The 15,737-nt window shown below is 36.3% G+C and overlaps 1 protein-coding gene across 21 annotated transcripts in view; it reads left to right on the top strand.

Moving 5' to 3' along the window:
- The window catches only part of SEC31A (SEC31 homolog A, COPII coat complex component), a gene marked incomplete at its 5' end in the record, with an annotated part of 91,216 nt that overhangs the window by 47,784 nt on the left and 27,695 nt on the right, over positions 1 to 15,737 (top strand). For 12 of the 21 annotated variants that reach the window (XM_080674927.1, XM_080674928.1, XM_080674932.1 and 9 more), the window contains 9 exons: positions 603 to 830; positions 1,734 to 1,808; positions 3,575 to 3,613; positions 4,421 to 4,498; positions 7,165 to 7,240; positions 7,671 to 7,849; positions 9,645 to 9,771; positions 11,617 to 11,762; positions 13,030 to 13,203. In XM_080674927.1, the coding sequence (XP_080531053.1) occupies positions 603 to 830; positions 1,734 to 1,808; positions 3,575 to 3,613; positions 4,421 to 4,498; positions 7,165 to 7,240; positions 7,671 to 7,849; positions 9,645 to 9,771; positions 11,617 to 11,762; positions 13,030 to 13,203 (1,122 nt within the window). The remainder of the gene's footprint in view (positions 1 to 602; positions 831 to 1,733; positions 1,809 to 3,574; positions 3,614 to 4,420; positions 4,499 to 7,164; positions 7,241 to 7,670; positions 7,850 to 9,644; positions 9,772 to 11,616; positions 11,763 to 13,029; positions 13,204 to 15,737) is intronic. The other 9 variants (XM_080674930.1, XM_080674915.1, XM_080674917.1 and 6 more) reach the window with 2 other exon arrangements.

The following is a 15,737-nucleotide window of genomic DNA, read 5'->3' on the forward strand; positions in this document are numbered from 1 at the left end:
TGTTTCTTTACTCTTAGTATAGGGAGAGCAGCTCTCATATGGGAGTTTCATCTCCTGCTTTCAGGAAGAAAAGAAAAGGTCAGAGTGCCTTGTTCCTGCTCGTTTTCAAGTAGCCATTAGCTTAAAATTATCATTATGTCAAATGGTATATTTTGCAAGAATGGCCTATTCTGCCATCCTCTAAAACTCTAGAATAGCATCTGAGGCAAAGACATATTACTAATAGTTGAATCAAAAGAGAATAGTTGAATCAAAAGAGATATATAATACACTGAAGACATCTGGGATGGAAGAAGTGACATTGCCTGGGCCTTGAAGGGAAGTAGCATTGAGCATGTGGAAGTTATTAAAATCAAGTAGGTGAGAAATTGTGGGGCATGGTAAGTAGTCATTTTTATCTAGAAGGTGGGTTTTGTGAAGAGGAATAATAATTGAAGACAGGGTCAAATTGTGGGGTATGGAAGCGTGTGTCAACTAACTTTATCCAAAGGGATATGTGTTTATTTAGGTCACAGTTCTTTCTGTTAGCATGCTTACAATAGCATGTTTTCTGGCCACATCTTTGTGGTTCAAACTGATTTTGTTTGTTTGTTCTTTTATAGTTTGGAGGCAAACTGGTTACCTTTGAGAATGTCAAAGTACAGTCTCAGCAGGGAGCTGAGCTGCAGCAGCACGTGTTCATTAGTCAGGTTGTAACGGAAAAGGAATTCCTCAGCCGAGCAGACCAACTTCAGCAGGTCGTGCAATCACAAGGCTTTGTCAATTATTGTCAGAAAAAAATTGATGCTTCTCAGTCAGATTTTGAAAAAAATGTGTGGTCCTTTTTGAAGGTAAAGTTGGAATTAAAACAATTTTATTTCATTACTTGCAAATTTAACTACTCCCATTATATTCTAAATCTGTCTTCCTATTAAAGAAACAATTAGAAGAATGTGATGAAATTAAGGAATCCTTATGAAGAGCACATGACCCAACTTTTTATGTCAAGAGTTCTTCCTTCTCTTTTTCCCCTTCTCTTTTTTGAAAAGCCTAATATGAAGTACCTTTTTTAATAAGTAAAAAACAATATAATAGATGAACTTAAATTAGAACATAGAACTTAGTATACTAAAAAATGTAAGTAAATAAAATATAGAACATTTATTTTTTGTGATAGATCCAGTTAAGGAAAATAGGAAAAGACAGAAGAGATATAGGGGAGAGAGGTTGGAGGCATTTCTCATCCTTTTTACTGAGTTGCATTTATGACAGTAGAATAACAAATAGAATTTTCTGGTTGGTCATTTACCTCCACTGGAATGTCTCTTCTTGGTAATGAATTTTCCAAAGAAAAGAGATCTTGAATCAATATGGCAAAATTCTAAAATTATAATTTATCTTTATATATATTTTTATCAAGTATTAATTTTGGGAAAGAGTTTTAGGATGCTGAATGTTCCTCATAGTGTGACTTTTGCATTCATAGAGCCTTTGGACATGAGTTAGTTTATATTTATAAAAATTATAGTTTTAAAAGTAAGCTTTATTCAACCAGGATAATTAAAGTATTCTTATTATTTAAAAAATATATATTTTAAAAAAACTATTGTTTGGATTCTTTCTTAAAGTGAACCTTCCAGTTGATATAGTAGATGTTAGATATTTTTAATGATTCTACATGAAGCTTGATCAATTAATTAAAAATTAGGCCTTTGTATGCAGGTCTTTGTTTCAAGAATATGTCTTTTTTAAAGGTAAACTTTGAAGATGATTCTCGTGGAAAATACCTTCAACTTCTAGGATACAGTAAAGAAGACCTAGGAAAAAAGGTAAACTTTTGGAAAAGTAAAAAGGTTGTTCGTACACAAGTAAAATATTTATGTAGAATAGGTTTTTAAAAATAAAGTTCTAGCCTGGACAGTGTGGTCCAGTGGGGGTACATGTAAGAGGCAGCCCATTGATGATGTTGCTCTTTCATTGATGTTTCTATTACTCCATCCCTCTCCCTTTCTCTCTTTCTAAAAATCAATAAAAACATTAAAAATAAAGTTCTACACAGAAAATCTCAATTATTCAATAAATATTTATAAGAATTTGTTTTTGGTTGCCTAAGCTTTGAGTACTATTGTTAAATGTGGAATTCCACTCTATACCTGGATTTTGAAGCTACCAGAACCACCTTCAATTTAAAGAGCTGTGTCAGGAAGGATTGGACTTTGAATGATAAGTGGCTGTGAACTGCCTGTGGGTTTGGCTCAGTGGATAGAGCGTCAGCCTGTGGACTGAAGGGTCCCAGGTTTGATTCTGGTCAAGGGCACATGCCCAGATTGCAGGCTCGATCCCCACTGGGGGGCATGCAGGAGGCAGCCGATCAATGATTGTCATCATTGATATTTCCATCTCTCTCCCCCTCTTCCTTCTTCTCTGAAGTCAATAAAAAAATATTTTTTAAAAAAGAGGCTGTGAACCTGAAGCACTGGAAAGAACACAGATTTTTAGGAGGGTGTGTAACCAGTGGCTTTGAGGGAGAGAGAGGGAAACTGTTAGAGATCACCCCACATTCACTACAACTTAAGTGATGAAAAATAGGGTACTATTTCAAGCTATCACAATTTTCCACTCTAGTTGTTCATGCCTTTAGCCCACAATTTCCAAACTGTGTTGAGTTGTTGTTCCAGCTAACAAGCAACTAGTAAATATTCTAGAACAAGGGCGGTTTATTGCACTCAACCTGAATAAACAAAAAGTCCAAGAGATTTGCTTAATACTTTAATTTTTTAAAGATTCCCTTTTAAAAAGGAAGTTGTATTCCAGTTTTACGGTTTTCTTCTCTAAGAGGGGCTTAATTATTATTCCACAATGTTGGTATGAACAGCAGTAGACACACTCTGACTTTGGAAACCTTGAAGGACATATTATAGATTCTTTGTGTAATTTATATTAACCCTGTCATTCTTTGAAAATGATTAAAGTTTTCTATAGCATTGCAGTGTTGTCACATATGTGGTACAGGTTGGATACTGCATACTAGGCATGTTGAACACATGCTGTCAGTCTTGGGGTCACATCACAGCCCCACTGGCTGTGTGTCTTTGATCACTCCTTTAGATTTTTTATATTAACTTTATTATTACTCTCCTCTTCTTGATGCTTTAACTTCTTTAGGTTTTTAAGAGATTGATATGAAAATGTTACTGCATACCAGATAGCAAAAACTAAGGAAATAGAATTTGATTGTCAAAATACTGCTTTTATAGCAGTTTTTTCCAGAGTGAGTACCTGAAGAAATATTTTTAAAAAATAGTTATAGTTATTTTATTTAAAACAAAGTAGAAGAAAACATGCTTATTTTGAAGTTAGCTTTGTTGTTGGGTGAGGTGATGTGTGAGCAGTGGAACTCCTTGTGATTGAAACTAGAACCATTGAGAATCAGTTCTGCAGAGATTTTATTCTTTTCTTACACATACTGTTCCTGATCTGAACTTTTTTGGATTTTTGCCAATGAGAATGGAGTAAGAGGTGAACTTACTTTGATGATGCTATGTACCTTAAAATAGAATTCCATTTAGTAGGTGAGTTGTTGTTTTTATTTCAGATTGCTTTGGCCTTGAACAAAGTGGATGGACCCAATGTGGTAAGAAGGCCTTTAAAAATAGCTACCTTCTAAACAGGGGTCCTCAAACTACAGCCCGCGGGCCACATGCGACCCGCCGAGGACATTTATGCGGCCTGCCGGGTGCCGCTGCCTGTCCTGCTTAGCAGCCGACTCGTCCCGGGCCCGCAGTGCGCATAGGAATTTGTTCATAGTTTTTTTTTTTTTTAAACTATAGTCCGGGCCTTCAACGGTCTGAGGGACAGTGAACTGGCCCCCCGTTTAAAAAGTTTGAGGACCCCTGTTAAAAAATGTTGGTTTAGGAATGACAAAGAAGGAAATGTAATTTAAGAAATTTGTCTGTTTTATTGCTTTATGTTGTGAAAATAAATGCTGATTGTAGATATTTTAATAAGTGAATAAATTCTCATGTTAACATAATATAAATTTAGCTGGTAGAGCAATCCTTATTTACTAGTAGCTAGTAGAGCATTCCTTATTTACTAGTAGCTGGTAGAACATTCCTTATTTAGCTGGTAGATCATTCCTTGCTCTTGACAGTATATGAATTTCACAAAAGAGGAAAAACAAAACGACTGCTCACATACTTAAGGTTAAGTTCTTCGATGCTGAGGGGCCATTTAGTAGGAAAGAAAGGGAAGGTCTCAGCTGTAATGGCTTTTTGCTTTTCCTCTAATGGTGTTTCTCAAATAAATTTACTTAGTATTGTTTCTTATGATTAAACTAGCTCTGAATGTTGTTTATTGGGTCGTTTGTCTTCCTTATTCACTAATAACCTTTTAATGCTACGTTCTTCAACTTCCTCTGCAATTGTTTTGTGTACTAAAGGCTCTTAAAGACTCTGACCAAGTAGCACAGAGTGATGGGGAGGAGAGCCCCGCTGCTGAAGAGCAGCTCTTGGGAGAGGTACTTATTATTTTTTTCATTTTTAGTTGAAATTGGAAAAATATGTGCTATCTGTTTATCTCACATTGAAATATGGACATTTTTCTTAACTACTTGTTCCAAAGTAAAGATGGAGTATATTGTTTCCTTAGAGATGTTTAAGGTAGGAGTCTGTTTACTAGTTTGATGGAAGTATCATCTCTGAAATCTTTAGTTCTCTGACCTGGCTTCTGAATTATATGGTTTAAAATGAACAGTTGATGTGAGATTGACTTAATTTGGTCATATGGATATGATGTCAACCTGAAAAGAGATTTTATTCAGAAATCTTCAGAGCATTGTATGTAAAGTTGATGTTTTTTCTTGGCATATTACTATTTAGGACCAGTGACAAACTTCTGAATTAGTCTCTTGAACTTTGAGTTCAAGTAAAGGGTATTTCATTAAATAAACTGTCATGATTTACTGTAAATGTATTCTGAATTGTAGGTGACAATTTTTACAGTAGTTTAAAAGAGTCCTTGAACACAAGAGTTGTACCATTAATTTTTTTCCTTTTAATTTTCTGTTTTTTTTTAAACTAATAAATAATGCTATAATTACTTTTCTTTTAAATTATATTTCATCTTGGGTAATTAACAAGTTCTTTTTTCTCATCTTTGACTTTTTCATTGTTCTTTGTATTAAGGGGCTATCCTGACTATGGAATGTTTCTTACTAACTTTTACTAAGTTATAAACATAATTCATCAATAAATTTAGACTACTACAAGATGATTATAAAAAACATTTTTCTTAGAACAGTGGTCGGCAAACTCATTAGTCAATAGAGCAGCAAACCGCAACTCGCGAGCCGCATGTGGCTCGCGAGCCACAGTTTGCCGACCACTGTCTTAGAAGTAATAGCATTTATTTAACTTGAGAATAAAGGATCATGGCTAAAATCTTACAAAAATTTTGAACTAATTTTGGGAATACCTAGATAAAATTGTAGGGTACATTAAAGAAATGTTCTTCCATTTATGTATAACTAGATTAACTATGTATTATTAAATAGAAGATCATTTGGAGATATACTCATGAATTAATAGGTGAGAATAATATGTATTTAATAAAATAGTAGTTATCAGTGTATACTTTCAGTATTTGAAAAAATTGTAGGGAGATAAAATCTTCCCCTTTATTTTGATGATGCTGTTTATCAAACATAGATTACACATTGAAGATACTCAACATGTAATAAATGGTACTTTTTTGCCTTATATATATTTCAGAAGTTCATAAAGGTTTATGAATTTTTTTTAGAAGGCAAATTTGAAAAATTGTGAGTTAAAATAAAAAAATACTGTTTTGGTGCATTTGTTAGTGAACATAATCAGATCAGTATCTGATTTATTCCTTAATGTGAGTAACTTAAGTTCTGATTATTTTATTTGAGTTGAAATGTTTCTCTTTAATTGGGCAAAGAATTAAGGTTATAGTTATTCCCCTATAATAGTCCATATTAACTAATTAAGCATTATTTACATATGCTGTGCTCTGCACTAAAATTACCCAATCCAGAAATGCCCCTGACTTTGAATATTAGGTGCTTTTACATTCAGTTGTGCAGATCTGACAAGCACAGAAGATATGTCTTCTGTCTCATCTGTGCTTTTCTTTAAAATTTTCTGTCATCTCTGATATATTTTATTTTTTGTCTTCTTTTGAAGAAGATAAATTTTTATATATAGAAGAGAAGGCATTTAAAGTATGTGCCCCCCCCCACCCCCTTTCCCTGCCAAAGCCCTAGCTGGTTTGGCTCAGTGGATAGAGTGTTGGCCTGCAGACTGAAGGGTCCCAGGTTCGTTTCCGGTCAAGGGCACATGCCTTGGTTGTGGGCTCCATCCCCAGTGTGGGGCGTGCAGGAGGCAGCTGATCAATGATTTTCTCTCATCATTGCTGTTTCTATCTCTCCCTCTCCCTTCCTCTCTGAAATCAATAAAAATATATTTAAAAATAATAATAAAGTATTTGCCAGCAATATGCCTCCATTATATACTTTTCTCCTAAAGAAAAATAATATTGAATTTATATTTACTCAGTTTTACACATATCTCAGAAATTTATAGCAGTGTATATATTTTTGCCAGACTAATCTGTTCTGGGAATGACTAATTGAAGAGAACACAAAATCTATTCATAAATAATCTGTTTATATTGCATTTATGTAAGGACAGCAGATGATTTTTTCCCATGACTTATTCAATAAAAACAAAAAGACCCTATAGCTAAAACTAGTGGACAGAAAATTTTAGATGTGTAGAAGCCGGTTTGTTTTGAAATCTAAGTTAGTCTGATTAAAAACATTATTTTGTATATTTCAAGCTACTCTTTGTCAAGGTACCTAAGAAAACAAAAATTCGTCAGCTTCAGTTACTTTTGAGCTACCAACAATGGATCTGTATACTTCAGTTTATTTAACACTACTTCTACACGATCTTGGATTTTTATTTGTGATTGTACAATAGGAGTTAATCCATAGGGAAGTCATAGATATTAAGTGTAAACTTGGATCTGAGCACTTTTCTGGAATAACTTGGCATGTTGTTCAGTCAGTAGGTGAATAGTCATATATAAATTTTGTTTTGCCAGAAAATTGTTCCACAATTTCATTCTCGTAAATTGTTGCCCTTTTTATTTCTTCAGCACATTAAAGAGGAAAAACAAACATCTGAATTTCTACCTTCAGTTGGAGGACCATTTAACATCTCCATCAGTGGGGGTAAGTACCATTGTTTTTAACTTCTGATTTTTTTTAACCATTTGAAAGCAAATAGTTCTTAAGTTTAAGTTAGAAATGTTTTGTCACAGGTGATGGAAGGTTGAAAAAAAGAACCCAGGTATCATTTATATGTGAAATTATGCCTTAGAAATGGTAGAGTGTTCTGACACCTATGTGATAGAAACTATAGAATGGTATTTATTACTCCAGGTTAAGAAATCTGGAAAATGTGTTACCTTAACTGGTTTAACTTACATGCTCTTGGTATATTTCCATAGATCACAACCGCTTGTGTTAGAAATTAATCTCCAGTAATATTCAGAAATTAGCATTTTTTTCTCTAGTGTGTGTCCATGTAGAGGTTGATATGTGTAGTATTTTTCCTTGTAACAAAGGTATTTAACTTGGGTGTTTTATTTCTTTATTGCAGATATTGATGGTTTAATTACTCAGGCTTTGCTGACTGGTAACTTTGAGAGTGCTGTTGACCTTTGTTTACATGATAACCGCATGGCTGATGCCATAATATTGGCAATAGCAGGAGGACAAGAACTCTTGGCTCGAACCCAGAAAAAATACTTTGCAAAATCCCAAAGCAAAATTACCAGGGTATGTTATTTTAAAAATAGATAAACAGTAACTTTTTCTGATTATAAAAGCAATAGACTCTTATATAGGTCAGCAATTTTCAACCATTTTCATCTCATGGCACACATAAACTACTAAAACTCTGTGCACACCAAAAAATATATTTTTTTGTTGATCTGACCCAAAAGGGTGTAATTTTGATTCACTCACACCGGAAGGCTATTGTTGTGTTGGCTGTTGTCCTTTTTTATTTAACAGTCTAAGGGAAAAGAAGTCAGTGCCCCTGACTAGTCAGGTATTGCATGTTTTATTTATTTATTTATTTATTTCATTTTTATTTTTTTTAAATATGTATTTTACTGATTTTTAGAGAGGAAGGGAGAGGGAGAGAGAGATAGAAACATCAGTGAAAGAGAAACATCCATCAGCTGCCTCCTGCACACCTCCTACTGGGGATGTACCCGAAACCAAGGTACATGCCCTTGACCAGAATCGAACCTGAGACCTTTCAGTCCGCAGGCCGACGCTCTATCCACTGAGCCAAACCGGTTAGGGCAGGTATTGCATGTTTTAAAAATTCTTGTGGCACACTCATATGCCTCCCATGACATACCAGCTGAAAATTGCTATTATAGATCATTGAAATGCAGAAAACAGTAAAGAACAAAAATCCCATTCATAACTTATGGACCCAGGAATAGTTATTGTTGTTAGTTTGGTGTATTTTTTTTGTTCTTTGCATATATAATTTTTAAAATGAGTAATACTTTTCATGTTTTTTATTGTACAAAATTTTCAAAAGAACATAGCACATTTTAAATATAAAAATTTAGCACCTTCTAATTCTCCCATCAGATTAGTTCCTCTTAATCTCATATTGGTTGCAATTTTTCATACATCTTCCTATGTATTTTAGAACTTTAAAAAAAAAACAGAATCAGGATCATATATGTATATATATGTGTTGTTTTGCTTATAAATATTGTCACTTACATTGTAAACATTTTCCCATATCATTAAAGATTCTTACAAAAATTTTTAATTGTTCTATAATATTCTATAGCAGTGATATATGATTTCCCTTATTTTGGGGATGTTTAGGTAGTTTATAACATTTTCCTAATATAGATAAGTTAGTGATAAATATCCTTGTTATGCCTAAAATCTATAAGAATTTCTAATTATTTAATGAGGCTATATGTAGTCCTAGGAAAGGAATTTCTGGTGCAGAGGGTCTAAACATTTTTAAGCCTCTATTAATGTTACTAAATTTCTTTTAATAAAAGTTGTCCCAGGGCTAGTCCTTCTATGCGTTGCCATCAGTCTCCTCAGCCTTGTCTCATGTCACTTTCTCTCCTTTTATCTTTCAGCCACACTGGCTGCCTTTCACTTCCTCACATTCTCCATGTGCCTTTCTCTCTCAGGACTTTGCACCTAGTGTTCTCTTGGCCTGAAGTGTTGTTTTCCTTTTTGATGAAGTTAATTCTGACTTCATATCTCAAATGTCTATATGCTCAGAAAGTTTTTCTTGATCCATCAGACCAAGTCATGTCTTCCTGTTGAATGTTTTGGTAACACTCTATACTTTTCCTTCTCAGAATTTAATCCAATATGTTTGTATGATTTTTTTAAAAGAAAAATAGTACTATATTCTATGTCAGTTGGTTCAAGGATATATTTTCCTTTGCTGCTGCTTTATTTAACATGAAATACTATGCATAATAATAGTTTTTGAAAGATATGATTTGTTAGCCAGAGTTAATTGTTACTAATATATCAAATGTTTTAAATTTTCCCCTTGTTTTCCTTTCCCAAGCTAATTACTGCAGTGGTGATGAAGAACTGGAAAGAGATTGTTGAGTCTTGTGACCTTAAAAATTGGAAAGAGGCTTTAGCTGCAGTATTGACTTATGCTAAACCTGATGAGTTTTCAGCCCTTTGTGGTAAGAAAGTGAGCTTTTTATTGTGTATATGGCATGGTATGTTATAAATAAAATTGACAAATGTTATTAGAAATTTTTATAAACCTACCAATCACAGTAAGAAAACGGAGTTCTGCCCAAGCCATTTTGGCTCAGGGGATAGAGAATCGGCCTGTGGATTGAAGGGTCCCGGGTTCGATTCCGGTCAGGGGCACATGCTGAGGTTGTGGGCTTGATCTCCGGTGTGGGGTGTGCACGAGGCAGCCGGTCGATGATTCTCTCTCATCATTGATGTTTTTATCTCTCCTTCTCCCTTCCTCTCTCTGAAATCAATAAAAATATATTTAAAAAAAGAAAGAAAAGAAAAAGGAGTTCTTATTTGAATGTTTCAGAATTATTAACTAATTACTTCTCCATATCTAATCATTTTTTTAAAAATATTTTTATTGATTTCAGAGAGGGAGAGGGAGAGAGAGATAGAAACATCAATGATTTGAGAGAATCATTGATTGGCTGCCTCCTGCACACCCCTCAGTGGGGACTGAGCTCCCAACCTGGGCATGTGCCCTGACCAGGAATCAAACTGTGACTTCCTGGTTCATAGGTCAATGCTCAACCACTGAGCCACACCAGTTGAGCACTAGTCATTATTATTATTATTATAAAATATATTTTTATTGATTTCAGAGAAGAAGGGGGAGAGATAGAAACATCAATGATGAGAGAGACTCATTGATCGGCTGCCTCCGCCACTGGGATCGAGCCCACAATCCGGTGATGTGCCCTGATGGGAAATTGAACCCTGACCTTCTGCTTTATAGATGGGCACTCAACCATTGAGCCACACTGTCTGGGCCTAGTCATTATTTTTAATAATATTGTTTAATGATTTTGGTTTCAGACAGACCAGTCTTAGAATCTTGCCTCTGCTACTTACTAGTTGTACAAACTAGTCAAAATTACTTTCTAAGCCTTAGTCTCCTCATATGTAAAATGGCATATAATAAGCTCTTACTTAATGTTAGCTTGATAAAATTAATAATTATAGCCCTAACTGGTTTGGCTCAGTGGATAGAGCGTCAGCCTGTGGACTGAGAGGTCCAAGGTTCGATTCCGGTCAAGGGCATGTACCTGGGTTGCGGGCACATCCCCAGTAGGAGGTGTGCAGGAGGCAGCTGATCGATGTTTCTCTCTCATCGATGTTTCTAACTCTCTATTTCTCTCCCTTCCTCTCTGTAAAAAACCAATAAAATATATTTAAAAAAAAAAAAAATTAATAATTATAACATTTGAGTAGAAATTACTGTTGAACACCATGACTAAACTGGTGGCTAAGGAATAATATTTATTATTTGTAAGAACAGAAATTTCAGGCTGCTTAGTATAAGAAGGAACAGCATTTTGCTACCTTGAAAGTATTATAAAACTGTGAAAATTATAAGAGATTAATTTTATTATTACATATTATTTATAGTAATCCTAGCTGTCATTGACGTTTATTTCAAATATGCCATGTTTTTGACTGCTGCTTACAGTAGCATCTAATGTGATAAAATGGAGTTAAATGCTTATTAGAATTTTTCTGTACAAATATTGTTTTCATTTATTTTTTTCTAATGTAAATCCCTTCAATAAGTAAGCATGGAATCTTATGAAGTTGTTCATTATACAGAGTTTGTCACACACTTTCTCATCCCTTTGACAAATATTTACTGAGCATTTATATAACAGTGATTTTGTTTCTACCTACTACTTACTGGCTGTGAAGTTTAATCCTTAGTTCTGGAAATGATATTGGGCTGCTCATGACCTCATATACAGATTGCCTTGGGTATAATTGTATTTTGTTTTCCTCTTGATCTATAGATCTTTTGGGAACCAGGCTTGAAAGTGAAGGTGATAGCCTCCTGCAGACTCAGGCATGTCTCTGCTATATTTGTGCAGGGAATGTAGAGAAATTAGTTGCATGTTGGACTAAAGCTCAGGATGGAAGCAACCCTTTGTCCCTTCAGGTTAGTATCTTTGAAACAAAGGATGCTTCCTTTTTAGTTGTCTTTCACCCTACTTATAGTTTAGAAATTGATTTGTTCCAGAAGTTCATTGCTTTCACCCTTATTTATATTTGAGTTCTTTTTCTGGATAGTTATGTGTATTTATTGCTGTATTTAGAGGGGCAAAGTTTGAGATGATGGGTTAAGTTAAATGGGGTTGCAACTGTTTGTGAGGTCAAGGTTGTTAAGGTGGCTTATTGGGGGAACTAGGTGGCAAAAGCATGAAAACAGCCCTTGCTTTACCTCTTTTCCTCATGCTCCTCTCTCTGCCTCTAGTGAAACTGTCTGCTTTGGGCAAAGAAAGAAGCAATGTAGGGTAACAAATGGGAGGTATCACCAATACCAATAGAGAATTTTCATGGTTAAGGGGAAATGAAAGTAAGAGGTCAGTGTAATCCTGTGTAGCATTAATACATGGACAAGGGAGAAAGTAAAAAATTATTTTCAGGCACTAATTATATATTTCAGTTTTTTCCCTAGGCATTTAATCAGCAGAGTCTCTTGGTATTTCAGTCATATATATATATATATATATATATATATATATATATATATTATTTTTTATTTTTATTTTTTCTGGAAAGATGTTTTTTCAGTAGGGTTGTTGTTTTAAAGATCACTCTGTTGAAACTGAAAATCTGGTAAGAAATCAAGGTTTTCCTCCTATGTGCTTCTGAGAGAAAACACACTTCTGGATTTATGAAGGGCAGATAGGTAGGATATTCTTGTGCTTTATACCTGAAGTATAGCTCCCATTTTTAAAAAATTGTTATTATCGAAGAACAACATGAGAAATTTTGGGTTAATATAGTAAGCTCATTTGAAGGTCATGTCATAGTAGTATTGTTTTTATAATATAGATAAGATGAAGTGTTCACTCATAGTTTCTCTTATACCTGCTGGAATCCAAGTTTCTGCCTTTGGACATCTGCCTCTCAGTTTCACTTTGGATATTTGCCTATTTTAGCTTATTAGTATCTGGCACTTTAAGGATGTTTAGGAGAAGGTGGTAACGTATCCCCTATTCTTGAGTAAGAGACCTTCTTCCTCCTTACTTTTTCAGTTCCCTAAATGGTGGTCAGCTATTCCAGACCTTTCTAAGAGAGATGATAGGTACTGTACTTTTAGTCGGTTTTGGAAATCTTAGTAACTCTTTTCCTGTTTCCTCTCATACACATCTTGGAATCTTCGTCTTTCTTCTTTACTCTCCTTCCTTTTTCTCATTTAGGATCTGATTGAGAAAGTTGTCATCCTACGGAAGGCTGTACAACTCACGCAAGCCATGGACACTAATACTGTAGGAGTTCTTTTGGCTGAGAAGATGAGTCAATATGCCAATTTGTTAGCAGCCCAGGGCAGTATTGCTGCAGCCTTGGCTTTTCTTCCTGAGAGCACCAACCAGGTAATTCGAATTGATTATTTTTCTCCTTCTAATGTACGAGTATGATGAGTCTAGTAGAATAGCGCTCAGTATTAAACATAAACATACTAGTAGGTGGAATGTTTGGAAGGATTGAATTTCTGTCACGTGACTGTAGGTGAATGTTATGTCTGACAGTTTTGTTTTTTTAAAAATATATTTTTATTGATTTCAGAGAGGAAGGGAGAGAGAGAGAGAAACATCAATGATGCGAGAGAACCATTGATCAGCTGCCTCCTGCATGCCCCACACTGGGGATCGAGCCCACAACCAAGGCATGTGCTCTTGACTGGAATTGAACCCGGGACTCTTCAGTCCACAGGTCAACACTCTATCCACTGAGCCAAACCAGCTAGGGCTGTGTGACAGTTTTTCAAGGATCATTTTAGGTGTACCCAAGCTGTGTCAGAGAGATAGGATGCTCTTGTAGTATAATAGAGCCCTTTGTATGGAGGGACATAGTATTTGAGGAAAATAAATGGGAAAAGGACAAACTCTTTGTTTCTTAAGCCAAATGCTAATTCTGTCCACAAGTGTCTTTGTAGGAATTTTCCATGTTGAAACACTATAAATGTTAATACTTAATCAGACTAGTGGGCTGTAACTTAAACATTCCCACAAGGTCCATCCCAGATATTAGTGAAGAATTTCATTCAATATGCCATTTCAGTCTGATACCATTTGTGGGCAAGTATGTTTTTAAGTATTCAAGGCAGGAGAACTACATTACATTCCTAATTTATTTTCCTCATTTGGTGTGCAATAACACTCAGACTTTTCATTGTATTGGTTTTAATTCAATTCAGTAAGTAACTTAAGGATACAGTGATGAGCATGAGTGCCAAGATCCTTTTCCTGGGGGAGTTTCCAAACTCAAAATGACTGTGGACAAATGAACATGAAATTCCAAAAGTGCAGAGTGCTGTGGTAGAGGTAGTACTGTGGGAGCACACAAGAAGGAAACCTAAAACCCATAATGGGGCATGGGTGGGAGTCAGGATGGGGTTTGAGGAAAGTATTTTGGTTTTGTATTTTATAAACATTTAGAAAATATGTTTTTATTAATTTCAGAGAAGAAGGGAGAGGAAGAAAGATATAGAAACATCAATGATAAGAAAGAATCATTGATTAGCTGCCTCCTGCATGCCCCCTACTGGAGATCGAACCTGCAACCCAGGAATGTGCTCTGACCAGGAATTGAACCGTGACCTCCTGGTTCATAGGTTGATGTTCAACCATTGAGCCACACCAGCTGGGCTGAGGAAAGTTTTTATAACCACAATGTGTGTCTGCAGCTTATTTTTGAGCTTTGCAGATATTTTTTCTCTATACTTTTTTTTTTTACTGTGTATGAATGAGTCTATGGTTTTTAATTTATTTTTTTAAATCTTTATTGTTGAAAGTATAACATATGTCCCCTTCTCCCCCTCCCCATTGACCCCTTCTAGCCCACCCCAGGCCTTCACCACCCTAATGTTTGTGTCCATGGGTTATGCATATATGCATACAAGTTCTTTGGTTGATCTCTTCTCACCCTCCCCTGCCTTTTTATTGTAATCTTTATTCTGTTTTAATGGATTTTTTTTTTTTAGTTAAAATTGTTTTTAGTATTTTGTCTGTGTTAGGGAATTATCAATAAACTAGAGGCCCGGTGCACAAAATTTGTGCACTGGGAGGGGGCAGGGTGTCCCTCAGCCCGGCCTGTGCCCTCTTGCAGTCTGGGAGCCCTTGGGGGGATGTCCCTGGGGGAGCAGGCCTAAGCCATCAGTCAGACATCCTTAGCACTGCTGTGGAGGAAGTAGAGGCTCCCGCGACCACCACTGCACTCACCAGCTGTGAGCCCGGCTTCTGGCTGAGCGGTGCTCCCCCTGTGGGAGCGCACTGACCACCAGGGGGCAGCTCCTGCATTGAGCGTCTGCCCCCCTGATGGTCAGTGGGTGTCATAGCGACTAGTCGTTCTGCCATTTGGTCGATTTGCATATTAGCCTTTTATTATATAGGACTAGAGGCCCGGTGCATGAAAATTCATGCACTGGAGGGGGGCGTCCCTCAGCCTGGCCTGCCCCCTCTCACAGTCCGGGAGCCCTCAGGGACGGGAGGCAACCCGGCAATCGGGAAAGTGACGCCCCTATCACACCTCTGCTGCTGCCACTGCCAGCAGCGCAAGCCTTGGCCAGCCCTGGTTACCTGCGCCTCGGGCAGCCCTGGGGGGCTGAGGAGGCTGGGGGACTCCGAAGGCAGGCATGTGGAGTGGCTGGACCTGCCTGGGGGTGGGCCCGGCCTTGCCATGCACCTGCCACCCAGGCGGGGCTGAGGGGACTGGGTGTCGCCATCTTGTGGTTGTGGGCACTGGCATCTTTGAGGGTGTGGCAGTCAATTAGCAGATTCCCTCCTTATTAGATAGGATTTCATTGAGTAAAAACACTTACATCTGTGTTCTAGTACTGTGGTGGTATGATTCTGCAGTTGTTGTTGTTTTTTTGTTTGTTTGTTTTAAATATATTTTATTGATTTTT

This window comes from Plecotus auritus (assembly GCF_963455305.1).
Source record: "Plecotus auritus genome assembly, chromosome: 1".
Taxonomy (NCBI): Eukaryota; Metazoa; Chordata; class Mammalia; order Chiroptera; family Vespertilionidae; genus Plecotus; species Plecotus auritus.